This window comes from Halyomorpha halys, unplaced genomic scaffold, assembly GCF_000696795.3.
Source record: "Halyomorpha halys isolate HHAL.00 unplaced genomic scaffold, Hhal_1.1 Scaffold6.1, whole genome shotgun sequence".
Taxonomy (NCBI): domain Eukaryota; kingdom Metazoa; phylum Arthropoda; class Insecta; order Hemiptera; family Pentatomidae; genus Halyomorpha; species Halyomorpha halys.
In genome coordinates this window covers 453997-474161 of record NW_027111275.1, presented here as the reverse complement: position 1 = coordinate 474161, position 20165 = coordinate 453997, and the positions used below count along the sequence as shown (strand labels likewise).

At 33.8% G+C, this 20165-nt stretch overlaps 1 protein-coding gene across 1 annotated transcript; it reads left to right on the top strand.

Annotated features, from left to right (window-relative positions):
- Positions 1-2733: 2733 nt before the first annotated feature.
- On the top strand, positions 2734-19525 carry Prosalpha3 (proteasome alpha3 subunit). The gene is made up of 7 exons (XM_067049295.1): positions 2734-2883; positions 3059-3101; positions 3195-3357; positions 4010-4176; positions 6568-6702; positions 15835-15954; positions 19249-19525. The coding sequence occupies exons 1-7, from the start codon at positions 2881-2883 to the stop codon at positions 19392-19394; spliced, it is 777 nt and encodes a 258-aa protein (XP_066905396.1). The 5' UTR covers positions 2734-2880; the 3' UTR covers positions 19395-19525.
- Positions 19526-20165: the final 640 nt, after the last annotated feature.

The window sequence follows — 20165 nt, the reverse complement described above, 5'->3', positions numbered from 1 at the left end:
TTATTACACTCCATTGATAATTTTTTTTCGTTGCACGGCTTTCTGTGGTGGATCCAGGAATTGTCTGTGGGGGGCGCTCCTTTGTACCAGGTCAATACCTAGGTCACACCTATGATGTGTCAGGTTGGAACCTCTAGGTACTTCTTTATTTCCTAAAATGTACCGTTTCACAGCATTCACTAATTATATTATAACTATAGCTAGGAATACCCTAATTATCCCATATAAAAACCTTAATATCCTTTCGGCAATATCCACTATATTTAAACAGCTGTATTATCACTAATAAAATAGAAATACCTAAAATTCAGTTGAGACTTTTGCATAAACTATTTTAAGTACTATAGTCCGTTCGCAAAGAGAATATCCCTGAAACGCCGTCAAGGAAGGAACTAAATCTCTGGCTTCACGATGATAGTTGTCTAAAAATCTTAAACTTATTTTTATCACGCTATAATTGCGTAAACTAATTTATAAATAGATATGTTCTTTAGAAGTAGTGATATAATATTTCAATGTAAACTTAATGCATATAACTAATAGTATTCACAAAAGTAATAGATATGAAATATTGAGCGGAAAGGGTCCGATATATTACAATATGTTGGTCTGGGCGTGAAGGCCATCTTGAAAAATCTGCCACATTAGGGATACGTCCAGAGGGGATTAGGGATACGTAAACTTTTTTTCTAAGTCCCTGTTCGAAACTATATTTGATATTTAACAGGAATACTGGATTTTGAGAATTTTTGTTTTTTTTATGGAACTTAGGACGAATATATTCAACGAAGTGATAAATGTTTTAATTTTTATAACAAGAGTTATATTGTAAAATATGAAATGAAGACTGGAAGCATGGAAATCATGGAACGAGCACTCATGGAAAACCTCGAAAAATCTAGAGGAATATAAAAAGGTAAGAAAAGAAGCACGTAGAATAATGAGAACATCAAAAAGAAGATTCCACAACGAAAAACTAGCAAAAATGGAGGAAAATTTCAAGAGGAACGAAACTAGACTCTTTTACAAGGCATTCAAGGGAAAAATTAAAGGGTCCAACCACCCAGGACTGGTAATGCAGAGTAAAGACGGAACTCTAGCCCTAAACAATGAAGAAAACTGTGCAATTCTGGCAGAATATTTCGAAAACCTCCTAAACTGTGAAAAAACTAATGAGAAATTGGTGATAGAGAAAAACACCCCACAAAACATAGATTCAGACCCACCAGATGAAGAAATAGAAGAAGTAATAAAATCATTTAAAAATAATAAAGCCTCTGGTGAAGACGGCGTCCTGGCAGAAATGTGGAAGTTGACGAGTGACGACTTCAGAAGGAAATTCATGGAAATGCTTATAAACGTTTGGGAGAAGGAAGAAAAAACAGAAGATTGGAAAACCGCCTTAACACATCCTTTACATAAAAAGGGGTCCAAAACCAATGTTAATAACTATTGAGGAATTTCACTACTATCAGTTACATATAAGATCTTCTCTAAAGTCCTGCTGAATCGACTGGAATTACAAATAGATCACAAAATAGGAGAGTACCAAGGGGGCTTTAGAAAAGGAAGGTCCTATTAGGAGCAAATTTTAAGTCTTTAACTGCTCATAAAATATTACACAATCAGAAGGAAAAATCTTTACATTTCCTTTATTGACTTTAAAAAGGCCTACGATTCCGTGGATAGGGAACCCTACTGGAAATCCTGAAAGAGTATGGAGTAGACCAGAAAACCATAAATCTGATAAAGCTAACCCTGACAGATATAAAATCTAAAGTGAAATTTCATGGTCTTATAAGCAAACCTTTTCAGATAAAAACGGGGCTAAGACAAGGCGACGTCTTGTTTCCAATACTTTTCAACATCGTCCTGGATAAAATCATGAAGGAATTCTGAAAAAAAAAATAACTCAGGAGCCATAATAGGGAGCAAAAACAATCATGTAAAAGTGAGTTGTTTGGGATTTTCCGACGATCTCGCACTGTTGGCAGAATCAGAGAAAGAGGCTATTAGTCAAATAAATACCCTACAAATAATAGCAGAAAAATCAGGCCTACAATTCTATGGGCACATGAAGAGGATGAAGGAGGAAAGATTGAATAAGAAGATCTTTAAACAAATTTGTAGCTACAAATACATAGCAGGATACACGAAGCAAATAAGAGAGGAATTAAAGAGACTTAAAATTTCAGATACCGACTGTCTGGATAGAGATATGTACAGGGAAACTTTGAAAAATCTCACCAATATTGGAAGAAGAAAAAAAATTGGTAAGAAGTGGTCCGAAGAAAGAAAAGAAAGGCAGTCGAGGATCGTGAAACTGCGATGGGAAGATAGAAAATCAAAACCCCCAAAGAAGCCTGATGAAGAAATGAATTTCGCGTGGTCCTTAGTGGCCGTTATGTGATAAAAAAATATATATATATATGAAATGGTGCTGGGGCACACCAATGATATATATTCTGAGCCCAGAGAGTTGTAAAATGTTTACCATATTGTCTTTCAAACATTTTACAAAAGAATTCATTGACAGAAATTAATTACTCTTACTTTTTGGTATAGCCAAATATTAAATTATTTTTTCAGACTACTGCTGGATCTTGTTTTCTACATTAGTACCATTTTAAATTTTATTTTCTTCAAATAATAAAAAATTAAAAACAATATTCTAAAAAATACATTTAAATCTATAATAACAATTGACACTAACGATAACAGTGATCGAGTTCTAGAACTACTTCTTCTTACCGAAGGTTACCTTATACAAGCAGTATTTTGCTTGATGCATTCATTAGCAGGTTCGTTGTGATAGTGCTGAAATTTGAAGGCATATTATTGAATATTAAATTTGATTCGTAACTAAAGGAATTTTTCAAAATGGTAAGTATTAAAACAATGCCACTTTTTAAAGTATTCATTTCCTGTCCGTACATTCGAAGTAACTTGTATAAATATACATTTATCATTTATATTATATGGTGTGTCATGTAAATGTTTGTGTTTGTTTGTTAATGGCAATAATTGCTAAAATACTAGATGATTTTTTGTTCTTTAGGCCAGGCGATATGATTCAAGAACAACAATTTTTTCTCCAGAAGGTAACATATTCTATATTATAGTGAATATATATATTTAAGGAAGGAGGATGACTTATTATTTTATCAATTAATGCCGGCATTCTGTTGTTCCAGGACGTTTATATCAGGTAGAGTATGCTATGGAAGCAATTAGTCATGCTGGAACCTGTCTCGGGATTCTAGCAAATGATGGTATTATTCTTGTAGCGGAGAAAAGGAATACTAATAAACTTCTTGATGAATCAGTTTATTCAGAAAAAATTTTCAAACTGAATGAGTGAGTTGCTGTTTTAATGCTGTGGTTAAATTTACAATGATATAAGGTTCAGGTTAAATAAGCTTGTTATTTGATGCTCTCATAGTTAAATGTACTTATATTTAATGAACTTCTTGACTACATACTTTTTGTTTGGTCTTCAAGCTTTTTCAATTTAAAATAAAACTTTTATAAGTAGGTGAAATCTACTTGTGAAACTTAGAAGTTGCAATGTCATTGTTCATTTATTAGCTATTGTTTGTCTCTTGAAGACATTTCAAGCTCATATCTGGTATGTTTGCTTTTCTCTGATTAAATTAAATATTGAGAATAATTTGTTATATCTACCATGTACTTATAAAATATAAGAATTCCTTGAAGTAATCCTATTAGGGTAATAATATTGATTAAGAATGTAATGGCTTAAGTATTTATAACCCTTGGGTTCCACACTACAAGATTTATTCTGATCTTGATACATAAACTTTTTCATAAGTTGTTATTAAGTATCTGATACTATGAGTCTGGACCTTTTTCTTGCTGTCTATAAATCTAACTATAACTGTATTTATATCTATACCATTAATTGTAAGTTTTTCTATTATTATTACTGTTAACTAATACAATACATTATTGATAGCATATTGATAAATATAGAGTTTTATTTTTATAGGAACATGATATGCAGTTTAGCTGGAATTACAGCTGATGCCAATGTTTTGACTAATGAACTAAGGCTTATTTCTCAAAGATATTTGTTACAATACGGTGAAACGATTCCTTGTGAACAACTCGTCTCATGGTTGTGTGACATTAAACAAGCCTACACCCAGTATGGAGGTACTTATTTAATATTTATAATCAATTGTATATGTTTACTAACAACATTTACTCTCTCACTTTATTATTAAAAGATCCATCAAATTTAGCTATTTGATTTCAAGTTTCTTAATCATAATTAGTACAAGATTAAACTTATATTTGTTTACCCATAAAGTTTTTAATTGAGTTGAACTTGGTTGAATTTTGTGTGAAATATGATTTTCCACAAGTTTGGTGAATCAGATTTGGATTATCACAAACTGTTTAATATTATATTATCCTTAATTATCATCTCATAGTGTTAACACAATGTTACATTCCTATTATTAATTTTGCTAGTCCAATATTAACGTGTCTCTTACTATCCCATACCTTATCCTTGATTTGTTAGGGGTCATTGCAGTTTATGTAATACATCAGAATTCTTCATTACTAAAATTCTGAACAAGTCAGAAGTCTACTGATAACTGCGGTCTGTACATCCTCTAGAGAAATTTACTTTCTGGTAGAATAATAGTTTTAGATTTTTTAAAAATCTTATCAGAACCTATAAAAACTATGAATATAATCTTGAGAATGTTAATTAAATATGGAAAAAAAGGGAGAGGAATTTAGTTAAAGATGTAAACAGAAATTTAGCACAGGATAAAATAGAAAAACACCTACCAAGGACATAGGCCATTTTGCTTCTTGTTATTTTTATAGGATAATAACATTTGTCTATATTTTAATGTTAAGGAATAAATTTTATTATTATTATATTTTTTAGTAAATTTGATTTTTTTGAGAATAGAATCTACAGAAGGAGCCATTTTGGAAATATCCCATCTCTAGATAAATAATTTTGTACATACATATGCTAAAATATTGGATGGAATTTGATCAATTTGATGCTGGAATATTTTCACACTAATTTCCTACTTTAGGCCAGATCAGACTAGTGGTTCTTAATCAGTGTGATACTGGATCATTTTTGCCTTGACCCACAACTTGCCTCGAACTCCATTCAAATCCGTTCTTTAAATATTGGCGTTTGTAGGAAAGTACATTTTTGTATGCATAAAACAAAATAGTAAATGGAATTTGATAAAATGATGACCATTTTCACTTATCACCAATTTTGGACCTAATCAGCTGAGTCTTTCTTGAAATATAAGTGTTTGAGGGAAGATAAATTTGTACATATATCAGCAGAAATAGTGAATGGAATCTGAAAAAACTAATTGGAACCATCCAGATATTCTGAGATAAAAGAAAACTGGGGACAGAATGAAGTGAAGGAAGAAACAGATATGTTTGTTGAAAACTGGTGATTATACAGATGTTTTTTGTAAAGCTATCTAGCAAGGAAATATTAATATAGTGAAGTTACAAATCATTGTGGTAGGTGATATAATGAAGGGAAAAAAACGTAAAGTGATTAAAGAATAAGGAGTTCTCTGCTATAAAACAAAAAATATTGAAATGATATAAATTAAATACATCAATATGAGTTATTGATTTTTTTAATTAATGAAAAACCTGGGAGTAGGCTAAGGATGTCGATTGCCAGTTTTGTTATTAACTTGATTAGATTTTAGGAGACTGTTAACCAAATAATGTTAGTGTAGTGAATCTTTTTCCATGGGTATGAAATTGTATTAATTAGTCTAAATATAAAAATGCTTTATGATGAGGTATTTATAGTTGACCATAGATTAATGTGAGAAGGTGGTCAGGGTCAGGGGAGGGAGGGTATCGTCTGAAAAAACAAAAACCTATTTATTTGTGCCAACGTTCTGACCTGAATTTCAGGGTTTCATAAAAAAAACAAAAAAAAAACACCATCACACAGTGAAACATTAAAATAAAGGAAAATAATAATAAAAAAAATTTTTTGGAAATATACATAACACTGAATTAATTAGAAAGGAGTTTTTATTATTTATTGTTAACTGCTTTCTATTTAATTCATTGTTATGTATATGTACAAATTTGTTTGTTTATTATTTTCCTTTATTTTTATGTTTCATTGTGTGATAGTTGTTATTTCTTTTTTGTTTTTTAGCCCTAATGAAGGCCTGAAATTCAGATCAAAACGTTGGCACAAATAAATAGGTCTTTGTTAATTTGTGTTTTTTTGCTAACCGCTCAAAGTGAAAGACACATCTATTTTTATTTGTATATATTGAGCGTTGTAGGATATTACTCTTTATTTATTATCAATGTGGAGAAATCAGTGAAGATTGTTATTTTCTTCTCATTTTACGTTCATCATTGCATAATGAAAACATGTCGCATTCACGTGCCTTTAATGAAACAATCTATGTTGCCATATTTTCATCTAAGGAAATTGCTAGTCTAAGATATTTCTATTTGATTCTTATACTACATTCTCAGTCTATTTAGAATTTTTTTTTTTGTTAAAAGGTAAAAGGCCATTTGGAGTATCCATATTATATATGGGTTGGGATAAGCACTATGGATATCAGCTTTACCAGTCTGACCCTAGTGGAAATTACTCTGGTTGGAAGGCAACATGTATCGGACATAACAGTGGTGCAAGTATCTCTTTTATTTATGTTTTCTATGTATATTTGACCAATCATTATTTTTTTTCATGAATTATATGGTTTTAAGGTATCACATACTATTTATAAAGTCTTAAGATAATCCATTAGCACTAATGTATAATGTCAGTGCATAGATTTGATTTTATAATGTAGTAATCTATCTCGGTATTTTTTTGTCCAGGTTTTTGACCTGTGACTTAAAACTGGGCAGACCAGGGACTTGTAAAGAGCAATCTTGGTCCTGTTAGAAAGGAATCTACATCCAAAGCAACACTGGCTGGCCATCGCTATCCTGCTGTTGATCTCCCTGGATATATCATTCTCAGAGTTGACCCCTGACCTTAGATAAACAAAGTTATTTACCCTTTTAAAGCTTTAGGATCCAACCTCAAAGAAACCAATCTCTGGTTCCTCCCCTCTAAGTCTCAGGTACTTTGCTTAGCCTCATTAGTCCAAGTTTCTTTCCTGCATCTTGTTAAGCCAGAAATGACTCTTAATGCACACTCTAATCTGGCTGCAATTTAATAATCATCAGCATTTCCCAATAACTGGACCATGCTGTTGAACAGGGTCCCAGGAAGCTAAATTCCAGACATTTGTTCTGCTTTCTTCCCTGTAAAGTTAAAAAGGAGGCAAGTAAGTGCATCCACTGCCTTACACTGCAATTTGTTTTGAAGAGCTCAGCTCCGATACGTACAGCACTCTTAAAGCCCAACATTGTCATCCTCACAAAATGAATCATTTTCATTGGGATGTTAATCTCCAGGAGGACTCTCTTCCTTCTATATTTTCAGGATAAGGTTGTGGATCTTCTTCCTCAGTTCAGTTCCACCATAGCAAAGGAACTCTGCTTGAATTTCATCCAGTTCCAGGGCCTTGTGGATTTTAAACTTCTCTGAGGCTGCTTTGATTTACATCATCCTGCGGCTTTGTATCGTTGGAGAAGTCATCCTCTTCTCTGCCCATCCCTGCTTTCATCAGATGACACCTCAGTAGGAGCATGACAGTTAATGGCCGAGATGTTGAAGAATTTTGCCTTAAGACTATCATAACATAAGTGGGGAGAGATTAGAGTAAACCTAGTTACTAGTTGACAGGCTCTGCCTCTGATGATTAATCCTGGGCTGAATATATGATTGGTTTCATCGCAGCTATAGTATACAGTATGGTGTCTCCTTCAAGTGTACCACTCATTGGTCTACCAGGACTAGCGGTGATGTATTTCCCACCTTCAATGTGAGAAGCCACCTCATCAGGAAGTAAAATTTCTATATTACCTTATATCTGATACTCTTTCATAGAAGAAAGCTTTGCAAGATATAGAATCAGTCAGATAATGGGACACTATTTTAAGTATACCATATAAATGCTAAGAGCTATTAGAATAAAAATTTGGACCCTTTATTTGGCTATTGGTGCATTGAGCTCCATTGGTAAATTGTATGAACATAGGAAAATTCTTTAAAAAGAAAGCAGAAAGTGTACTTTGATTAGTATCATAGAGCTCGTCCTCTGTGTTAAGTGTGGGGGAGTAGGTGTATGTCAAGGAAATTAAAAAGTATGGTGGATAGCGACAATGACTCCAATCTATATTGGTAAACACTTACAGGAAACCCTGTACATATAAATCTAATCTGAATATTCAAACCACAGATTAAATTTTGCAATCGAACTTTTATTAAACTACGCAATGCGTTTCAGATCTATGAAATGATCTCTGATTTTTCAAAATGCAATCTGGCCACAAAATAATCAATGTGGCAATAGGAAAAATAAAAAATAATTATTATTTAAGTTTTCTACATATTTATTTTTTATTTTAATATATTTATTTATTGTTTGTTTTTATTTGTCGTATTTTAATATAGTAAGCTTGTGAGGAATGTGCATAAAAGCTATTTGTTTCTGTGGACAAACCTAATGTTTTCCTTGTGAATTGTATCGTTGATATTTTGACTGCGGAAAATCAAAAAAATAAGTAACTTGTTGGCTCAAATGTCTAATACCGAAAGATGAAGTTTGTTTACCTTTTAAAAGCGTATCTTGTAAGGTACTATAATATAATATATTATGGAATAAAGTTTGGATTGTTAAAAAATAAATTGCGTCCAGAGGTACTGGACTCAATAAAGGCAGTCTTTCACTTCCATTCGTTCCTTATAACTTTTTTGTTGTTTGCATTTTGCTCTTGACTACTCCTAACTTATGTATATATATAACTTAAGTATCGATGAAGCCTATATAATATAATATATATAACATGCCATGAAGCCACTGTATGCCTCCTCTACTCTTGGGGTGCCCTGGTGTGTTGAGATGCCATGTTACGTCAAGGTCCTTCATTTATGTTTGAATCTTGGCATTGTCGAATTCTCTGCCTGAATCTGGTGAGATTCATAGAATTCCCGGAGCTCCGTAGAATTGAAACCACAATCGGAAAGATGCCATAAGTTACTGAAGAGATCAAATATGGTTATCCATTTATATCCTCTCCTAGTGGAAGTATCAACCAGTAGATCATTGAACGGTGCATTTGCGGTAGGTATCTCCTGTGGTCAAGGCAAGAGGAGGACTTGGAGAAGAAGTGGAAAAACAGGTAGAATCAAGGAGAGTTTTGAGGAGTGTACTCACAGAGGGGCACGGCGGTTTGCCTATTATATGAGCGAAGAGAAGAGTAAGCTGACTGATTGACTCTGGGAAACACATTCGTCTGCCAAGAGGCACTAGAGAGATTGATTGGTGGAGAGAGGGAACTACAGGTCAGAGTATGTAACTGTCAGTTTATCACTCTGGGTAGGCCTGGCAGGATTAAAGGGGAAACAGAAATGTAATTGGGTAACTGAGGGGCTAAGGGAGGAAAGGTAACGTCCATGTAATGAGGAAAATGCCCTGAGACAACCTGAGATCTTCTGGAAAAGGTGGTAGCGAAGATATAAAATAGTGTTGTTCAGTGGGATATTACAATTGGAGTGAAGAGGTACAGCTATCAAATGCTTGTGTATGACTGTAAGTGAGAATGGGCATGATCAACTAGAGGGAGAGTTGGAAAGAGGAAATATTGAAGCAATATGATGATATTTTTTGTAAAGAAAGGGAAGTACTGAGAGCTACAGGAAAAGGTACTTCGGTGCACAAAATCACATTGAAGCAGGATAGGGTGAAGTACGTGAAGGAGAGATGATATCTCCAGGCACTTCGAAAACACATTAGGTAGGAAATAGAAAGTTTACGGAAACAAGTGATAATTTTGGAATAACCTAAAATAAATATCCATTGTGAGCAGTACACAAAAAGAGTGCCTCAGACGAATTCCAGAGAATGAGGGAGTTCAACCTCAATCATTCTTGGCGTGTTAAGGTACCACATCAGATCGATATCCTTCATTTCCTTTCGGATCAAGGAGTTGTCGAATTCTCTTCTCCCACCCAATGAGATGCGGCCGTTCCAAAACTACCTCCGAAAACCTGTCCTGCACCTAGTGCAGCATTGCCGCATTAGTGAAGAGGTCAATCATGGTTACCCATGTTCTTTCTCTCCATTCTCCCTTTTCTTGTTCCACGGTGATAGAGACAACCAACCAAATTTTTTTTACCTGATTTATATAGTACATCCATGTTATATTTGGCTAGAAACACCTTCCAGCCTATAATTCTGGCTGACGATTCCTTCAGTTTTCACACCCACTGAAGTGGTTTGTGGTCAGTATATAATTTGAACCTTCTACTGAACACATATGGCCTAAAGTGATCAACATCCCACAATATTCCAAGGAGAACTCGCTCCATTGTGCTATATCTAATTTCCGTCTCCATAAGGCACCTGCTGGCATATGCCACTGGGCGCTCTTCCCCTTCGCCCTCCTGAGACAATATCGCTCCTAGCGCATACTCATTAGCATCTGTTGTTATTGTGGATTGCCGAGTGAAATCCAGAAAAGCAAGTACCGGCTCTTGCTGCAACCTCTCCATGCACTGTCTAATATTGTACCTGAGATCTTGTGACATTGCCGTCCTAATTTCCACTCCTGAGCATTGGCATGTGCTTGTGGCATGGTGATTGACGGTAGAGGTGGAATCTGATTTGTAACTGGCGGAATTGCTACTGGTTGGTTTTCTAAGATAGATTTAGAAGTGGGACCCGGAATATACCATTGTTCACCAAAGAACCACCGTTCCATGGGGTCATCAGGTCCCAGTCCCCTTTCTAGCTGGTACACTCGTAGGTCGTCACTTAGAGTGCTATGGAGTCGCTCTATCCCTCTGCGGCTTTTTGGATGTTCAGGTGCCAAACCACTTCCAATATTCTCATTTCCTCTCTGATGCTTGTATTGTCGAATTCTCTCCCACTGTCAGAAGAACGTCTGTTGGGCATACTATATAATTGGAACCATGTCCGAAAGGCTCGTAAAACCACTGATCCGTCCTGTACATGCCAAAGCCACCTTACTGAATACATCGATGACTATGACTCACTTGGAGTGAAAGAATTCACCTGTAAGTCGCTTAGCGGTGTGTTCGCGGTAGAGGTCTCTTCTTAAGCTGCACGGGGTGGATGCCGATCATACTTCGTACTGTGGCACAACTCGCATTTGCACAACTCAAGAATCTCCTGGATTATGGATTTTCTGCCCCACCAGAAATATTTGCGCCACAATGCTTGTAAAGTCTCATTCAGCCCATGATGATTAGTTTTTCCTTGGTGATACACCAACACCTCCTTTTGATGTTCTGGATCTCGCAGGGGGCCTACCATCAACGTGCATTGGATAAACAAACGATCTGTGCCAATTTTTTCCATTCTCCAGAGGCACGTTTCCAACATACAAATGGTGAATCTTACTGGTGTTGGATGCTTCTTTTAGTTATCTACAGATTTGATCCTCTGTGATATCCGGTTGTGACTAGAGAGTCAAAATGATGCTGCTACTGTACTTGCTATGTTCCACCTTCAGCAACCCCGTGGTTTTTTTCTTCCAAATAATCTGGTACTTCTTGCTATTGATAATTTGCTCATGCTCCTCCATTTTCGCCGTTTGAACTTTCTTCTGCAGAGGTCTCCTCCCCATTCTGGTTTTCTGGTGAGGCCGATTGCTGTTCTTCTTCCGGAGTTCACTCCCTCAAAAACTACCTTCCAATTCCAGACGTTTTCCCTTGGTCATATTCTACTGCGTTTACCATTATTGCTCGCAAGAGCCAATCTACTACTACGTTTTCCTTGCCAGGTTTGTATGTGATGTCCATGTTGTACTGGATCAACATTTCTTTCCACCTTGTTATTATCGCCGACGATTCCTTAGCTTCCCCATCCATTGGAGGGGTCTGTGGTCCGTCTGGACCCTAAATCTTCTCTCGAACAAGTAGGATTAGAAATGCTCTATTGACCATATTATTCTCAGTAGTTCTCATTCCAAGGTGCTGTAACGTGCTTCTGCCACTGTGACACCTGAACCAACAATAGTAGTTGAATGCACCTAACAATCTTCTGATTCCTTTTTTGTCAGTCGGCACCGCCATTCGATGTAAGGCGCTACCTCCTGCACATCCGGTCTTATGTACTAGAAAATGTATTTGTTTTTGTCCCAGCAATGACTTCTCTCGAGATAGTTTTAGTCCGAATTCTCGCATCCTCTGGAAAACACTCTTAAGTGTTTCACATGGTCTGTAACCGATTTACTAAACATCAGGAAGTCATCAATGTAAATCTGGCATACTGATTCATCTATACCTCTCAAAAATTTGTATGTTAACCTTTTAAATGTAATGTTCACTTTCTTCAGACCTTCTAGTCTGTCAAGGATATCCTCAAACCTCGGTATCCGATACTTCTCATCGACGGTATTATAATTGAGCTTATGTTAATCGATGACCACCCTATATATCTCCCCGTTCTCACCTGGTGTAGGGTTCTTCCGCACCGGCCACAACGAACTATTATAGGGTGACGTACTGTCCACAATGATTCCTTGTCTTCTTAAGTTTTCAATTTCATCTCTTATGTTCTTCCGGAGTGCCTGTGGGTATCTTCGTTCTTTAACATATGTTGATCTTTCCTGCTTAAGTGGAATCTCATGAACCGTCCTTTCTGTTGTACCCAATACCTCTCCTTCATTAATGAAAATGTCGTCAAATTCAACGGTAATGGCGTCCTTCCAATTCTCCACCTGCATTACTGCCCCTTCTCGCGCCTTCCCGTCTGCTATTGTTTGTTGGCATCTATACTTCTTTCGTTAGATTTTAATATTCCATATCCCATTACTATTCTTTATCTTAGCCCCTACTATTCTCTAAAAGATCACAACCAATAATCACCTGATAATCCCTGAGCATCCTCACTACATGAATTGTTGAAATGCCCCCTTTAGCCCCTCACTTACCCAGTTCTATCTCTATCTCCCCCTCTACATTGCATGGTCCACCCAGAGTGATTAATTTATATTTGCAAACCTTTATTTGGAGTGTCATCCCCTCGCCGCTTAATAGTACTTCTCTACAAGAAATGGTGTTTGAAATGCTCGTGTCCATCAAACAGTTTACTCCTCCGTTCACTCGGATAAGAGGCAAACCACTCTGCTCTCCTTTCACGTGGTAAGTTTTTCAATGTGTGGTCACCTCTCTCCTTACATCCTCCTCAGATCTCACGTGTCTTCCTTCCTCCTGGTCCTAGCCTCCATGTGCTTTCTCGGCTCCTTTGCTTACGACCATTCCTTTGTTCATCCACTTTGTCTCCAGTTTCTGTTACTCCTGAAACTTCCGCCTACTCATTAGACGATCCGCTCAGTCTCTGCCGAAGGCTTTTCCTCTGAACTTGTTGGGCATTGACCTCTATTGGCTCGCCTTCTTCCTTATTCCTTCTTTATTACATATAAGTCATTCTTCCTGAATTATTAAATCCCACATTAATGAGGTCGTTAGACATAAGTGAACCCGACAGAACTAAATTTTAGTGTTTTTATGTCATTGTAATGTTCATTGCTTTTATTAAATTTTACTTATTATTTTTGAACTTGTTGATCTCTCCTTTTATCGTCTATTTTTAATACACACACAATACAAAGTATTATTATTATTATTATTATTATTACTTTCGAATTACTTCTTTGTCTTACTAACTTTGTATTTTGTTTCTTTATGCTTCTTTTTTTGACTTTCATATTACATTAGTTATCGTATATTTTCATTCCATTTTTAAATTATTATTATTAAATTAAATTATTCATATTTCAAAGTTTCTTTGCAATATATAACCTTACATTTTTATTTTATTAATTACATTATTTTACTCACATACTTAATTACCTATATACATCTTTTATTTCCCCCTTTTTTCATTACATTATTTTTATCTATATTCATTCTGTAAAATTATTTACTTTAATCATTCTATATATCCTTTATTCACTGGATGTTATCTTGCTTTTTTCTTAGCCCTGATGAAGGCTATAAATTCTGGCCGAAACGTTGGGACTAGTAAATAAACTTTCTAACTTATTTGTGTTATTCTCTGACCACATCTCCAGCTATCTTCTTCTCATAAATATTATCCACGGTCGACTATCTTCTCATCTATCAATGAACAATTGTTCTTATTTCTAATTTTTGTTTTCTTTTATCTCTAAATATGAGAAAAATAAACTAAAACTATATAGTGATTACAATGGTAAATTATGGTAAATTTAGCAATGAAATATTTTGACAAGGAAATCAAAATTTACCTAAAGAAAAAAATTTAAAAACATTATTATTAAAATTGAAATTATTTTAATTTTAAATATGTTGTATTCTCATTTTGGAATTCCACTTTGGTATTAGTGGAAAAAATAAAAAATGCGTGGAAATACATAGATCAAGCAGACAAACATTGTGACTCTCGTAGCATCAACGTCTAGAGAAATGGGGGTAAGCTGCCACTTCCTCTTGTCTAGCAATTACAAATCTCACGGCTTTAATACTAAATCGTATTTTTTCTCTTTACAATCATCCTATGCTACCAAAAATGAATCTATTATCATGAGTCTGTCTGAAGACTTGTTTTATTTGCTTGTGGTCAAGTTCCTATAAGCTCACTTTTTTAAATTTACAAATAATAACAAAGATAAATTGTTTAAATCCCATGATAATTACAACAAAAATCAATGAACCAATTTCAGTAACTTCTATAGGGTTCTAGATGGTAAATCCGTTTACAGGTGGGAAATTTATTATTCCATATTCAAATGAGATGAAAAGTAAATTAGCCCCAAAAGTGCTGCCTTCTCTTGAAAAAAAAACTTACTAAAAATCGGTGCATTTAGCCTTAACATGTCCAGTGAATGTGCACATAGGTAATAATGCAGTGACATGTATTTCCATTTTATTATGTGAAAAAAACATTAATGGTATATTAATTGTATTGTGGCTATTAAACTTATTACTCAATGCTACAGACAGATAAACCAAATGCTGAAAAATTTGGAATTTTGTACTTTTTTGTAGAACAGGAATTGACGTAAGTCTAATTCCGCTTAAATTACTTTTCAAGGAATGAAACCTGGTGTACCTGAGTACCTGTATTTTTGAACTGGATTGCCTTTGAGAGTTTAAACATGGTTCTACATTTCTTCTTTTTTACTTGCTACTAGGACTGTTGTTATTTTTATACCATATTAATGCTCTATTCCATTACCACCCTCTCCCGGTATTATTCTCATTCCCTTCTAGGACTGAACTGAACAACTGACTGGAAACCATGTAATTATCATAAGCCTGTTCGAACCCTAATGGTATTGAGGTACTTCTCTCTGTATTAGTATTTTGCATTTGGGATCACTTATATAGGTCTTCATTAATCTTACCAATTTCCTATAATTATTAAATCTGATATTAGATAAGATCTAGTTCATTCTCGATCTTTCATCAAGAGTTATTTCAATGTATGCCAATTTAAAATAAACAAATAAAAGCATGTACTTATTGATCTATTTTCCATTGTTTTTTGAGTATCTGCTTTAAGGATTGTAGGATACCAGGGACTATCTCATTGGTAAACGAGAGGATCATTACTTACTTGTGTTTAGTAATTTGCTTAATTAAATTATCCATGGTAAAAATCTTACTTTTTTTAACCTAAAAATGTATATTTTAGGCAGCTGTTTCCAGTTTGAAGACTGATTACAAAGAAGGTGAAATGACAGTGAAAGATGCTTTGGCCTTGGGAATTAAAGTTCTGAGTAAAACATTAGATACTGCTAAGCTTTCAGTTGATAGAGGTATTTATCAAATAATTAATTATAGATTTTAATTGTTTATACTTGGCTATTGTATAAAATTTATATTTGATCACATGTGATATCTTGTATTTTCTAATTAAAAACTAAACTTATAGTACTACTTAAATCTGTTCTAATTCTAAGAAAAACAAAATTTTACATCCTCTGTATATATAATTCAGTAGTGTAGATCCTTTTTTTTTTTTTTTTTTTTTTTTTTTTTTTTTTTTTTTTTTTTTTTTATTGAATCTTAGGAGTAATAAATAGATTTGAACAAAATGGGTCTGAAAAAGGGAATTTCATTGAGAACCGATAAATCCTAATTTTGATTTTTCATTTCTTCCCACAAATTGGGTTTTGAAGATTTGAACTCCAACATCGAAGCCCAGTCAGGTCAGAATGTGCTCTGTTCTGTATTCTAAATCCCTAAAATCTACTATTTTCAAGATAATGCTCAATGAACTGCTTTATCAAGAATCATTGTTATATTCATTAATACAACAAAGAAACCACTTACTAATGAGATATGACCAATTGTGGTGTCATTGAAAATGGGTCCCTAAAGGCTCTGTGTGCTCATGTGTATCCCTTGCTTTTTGTGTATTGTGATCATTTACAAAGCTTTCTACACACAGCGTGGAAGTTGGTAACTTATGGCACTAAATCTTTTCAAGGTTGAGAACTATGAGTTGCCAACTTGGGAAATATTTATAGTACATAAAATTCATTTGAACCATTTTTAATATATTCTCTGTGACCTTAGCATTAATACTGATTTCCATTAACGATGGGTCAAAAATAGAGGTGTCCATTCATCCATGGTTAACCAAGGTGTCATGTCAAGTTCAATGCATTCAATATACAGCTATAATATAGTTGTAAAATTGCAAACCAACATTACAATTTTTTTATAAACCAGTTAGTTATTGAATTAATGGTTTTTGTTGTAATTAGTTGTTTTTCATTTGTTATTTACCATATTTATGAATTGTATAAAAACATATTATGATTATTTTGTAGTAGAGAAATGATTTATACTACAAAAATATAACTTGAATGAATTAATATATTTTTTGAAATTGGGAAAAGATTCTGGAATACTGTAGATTATATTTTGGATGTAAAATCTTTTAACACAGGCCAGTAAGGTGGGTTATTCTTGATCTTGTGTTAGCGATGGCCAGTACTGAATTATTTCCAATACCTCGTCAGTCCCTTGAGTACTTCTGTAAGTATGCAGTTTTAGACATATGTTAGTCAAGTACAAAAAGTATTGGTAGTTCAGAGATAATCAAAACAATATAGAACTATGTTTCCCTGCAATTGCTGAAAATTATTTATGAAACCAGTGTGTTATCTCCATTATAAATAATAAATTTTACTCTTGTACTCATGTTGAATAAAGTACTCAAATACTTTTAAAATACTAAACTACTCTGTAGTATTTTTGTTAAATGTTAAAATAGAAGTCCTGAAAGGTAAAGAAGGTAATAAGTCTCAAGCCAGTTTAAAGTGTTGCCACCAAATACTCTTTCCCTAATGTTAATGATATTGGAGAGCTAGATGGATTTTGCCTCCTTGCCCAGTTTATTGACACGGTAGTTAGAGTCTCAACTGTTGGAGGTAGATAGAAACTCAAAGTTTCTGTCAAAGATATGGCCAATGTCTCAGAATTATTGGAATATGTTTGCAGAAGTGGTAATTCCAGATTATTGAGTTGAGATGGTTGCATACAAGGTTAACAACTCATAGTCATACCTGGAATATCTCTGCTGTGTAGGTGTCAATTTACATGAGAAAAATTCTGAAAGTTCTCATTCTGAATCATGAATTAGATGTACACCTCTGCCAATTACTAAGTCTTATGCATTGGTAAATACAACCATGGGTGCATGATGTTGAAGATGTGCGAGGAATTTAACATTGCATAGTTCTTGTTATATTTTCTCAAAAACTATTGTCATCTCCGGTGTCCATTCGATAAGTATATTATCCTTAATGGTGTTGGGAAAGTTAAGCGGAGCCTGTGTATAAACTGCATGTGGAAGGAACTGTCTAAAAAACTATGGAGCTGTTTCACTATTTTGGGTCTGGATGAGGAAGTGTCTAGTATATCATCTAAGTACGTGAACTGGCAATGAAGGCTGTATAGTTCGTCATTTATACATTGCTGGAAGGTCTGTGCAGAATTGCAGTAAATAGAAACCCAAATGGTGTCATTAGACCAGCTTGATCAAATTTAGTCCTGAGTTATGTAAACCATAAGGCAAGATCAGGTGTCCAGAAAGGAAGCAGTTTGACACTAATTCAACTTACATTAGAAACAAGGTGTTGTTGAGTTTTAAATCTGCTAATTTGTTTTGCAAACTTAAAAATTCTTCTGTAGGCATTACACATATCTATTAAAAAGGAATAGAATTGTTTCACTTATTTGTTGTTGATAGTTAATATTGATAACATTGGTTGATGTGTGTAATAACTAAAGTTGTTTCAACGTTTGGTATTGTTGTAATGAATACGTTCTTCTAATACAGGGTCACCAGTTTGCCATTTTTATTAAATGCTAAAATAGAAGTACTAAAAGATAAGGAAGGTATTAATTCTCAAGCTGGTGGACACCACAAATCTTAATTAACGAAGAAGTTTTCAGTTCTCTCTCGTATTTGAGTAAAATACTCTGTACTTCATTCCCAGAGTACTTTTTGCTTTTCTCTCTTGTTTGAGTTCGTAACGAGTGATAGATAATGAATTGTTTTTGAAATGAAGTTCAGTTCTTGTACTTACATACTATGTCAATGTAACAGTTGAGATTTTATTAATTTATTATAAGAGCTTCCAGTGTCCAGGAAAAATACATAGTAAAGAAAATTTTTCAGGGAATTGATTTAACTTATTTAAGGATCGATATTTTTTATATAAATTTTGATTTTCTGAACTAATTAATTTTTTTTACTGCATACCCATTTCCAGGCAAATAAGTTCAGTATTAAATGCAGAATATATTTATTGAATGTATTACATGATAGAATAATTACACATTAATTTTACCACTTGTCACATTGTTGGTTTAAATATTATTTCAACTTCCACCATGTAAATAAAATTAAAGTTTTCTTGAGTAATTTTATTTCAGTATTTTTTATGTTGTGGAAGATAAAAATGATACATTTCAAACTGGTTCTGGCTAATCAAAACCTTATATCCTGTTAATATAATTGTACAGTGATAAGTCTTATTTGTAAAAAAAATTTTGATAATTTATTAATGGATTTTTGTTTTTCATTTCTTTTAAAGTTGAAGTTGCAACATTATCACAAAAGGATGGGAAATGTGTTACTTCTATACTGCCTTCTGATGAAGTTCAACAACTTATCAATGCTTATGAAAAATCAGAAGCTGAAGCTAATGCTTTAAAAAAGGAAAAAACCCCTAAATCTTAATATATTTTTTTAATATTTTTTTTTACTGGATTACTCTTGCATATTCCTGTACATGCACAAATGTCTACACTTACATCTATGCATGTGGTATGTAAGAATACATGTAAAAATAAAACATAATTATAGTTTAATGTTTTGTTTTTTAATTTTCAGTTTTACCTAGTTCCTAATTTTTTTTTTCAATTTCATTTCCTACTTTTGACCATTATCAAACGCAACAAATAAGCTCATTAACTGAAATAATTCTTTTTAATTCATAAAAAATTCTTTTAACGGTTTACTAAGACAAGTCTCCAGTGTGGTAATCATAGTTGTTCAATCATACACCTCTCACTTAATTTATAGTGAATACCAATTGTGTTTTGGCCAGACAGGTCTCCATCTGTTTTATATGGGAGTAATGCCTGAATCAACTTAAAGTAATCCATTTCACAAGGGGTTTAGTTAAAACAAAAATGATAGATAAAAATAAGGTAATGTATTGAAAATAAATTGTAGAGAGGTGAATAACCCAAAGTTAATATAATATTGTTAGTGATTTAAAGTGAATTTGGATTGTTGGGAAGTTATATTGCCCAGATGAACAGTCAGGGATTATCCCTCTAATCAGCTTTGGTTGGCCCTTTTCTGTCTAGGTGGCGCTAATGTTTGTAATTTTCTGGGTATTTCATCAAATTGAAGTGACCCTCCCTATCTTATTCTTCTCAAAACTGAAAACCTCAGGCCTTTGGACTGAACACCATCTAGATATTATTAGGTAAAAATATTAAA

Coding starts and splice junctions, on each gene's coding strand:
- Prosalpha3 (XM_067049295.1), top strand. Junction 3,102..3,194: donor AACAATTTTTTCTCCAGAAG/GTAACATATTCT, acceptor CTGTTGTTCCAG/GACGTTTATATCAGGTAGAG. Junction 4,177..6,567: donor AGCCTACACCCAGTATGGAG/GTACTTATTTAA, acceptor TTTTGTTAAAAG/GTAAAAGGCCATTTGGAGTA.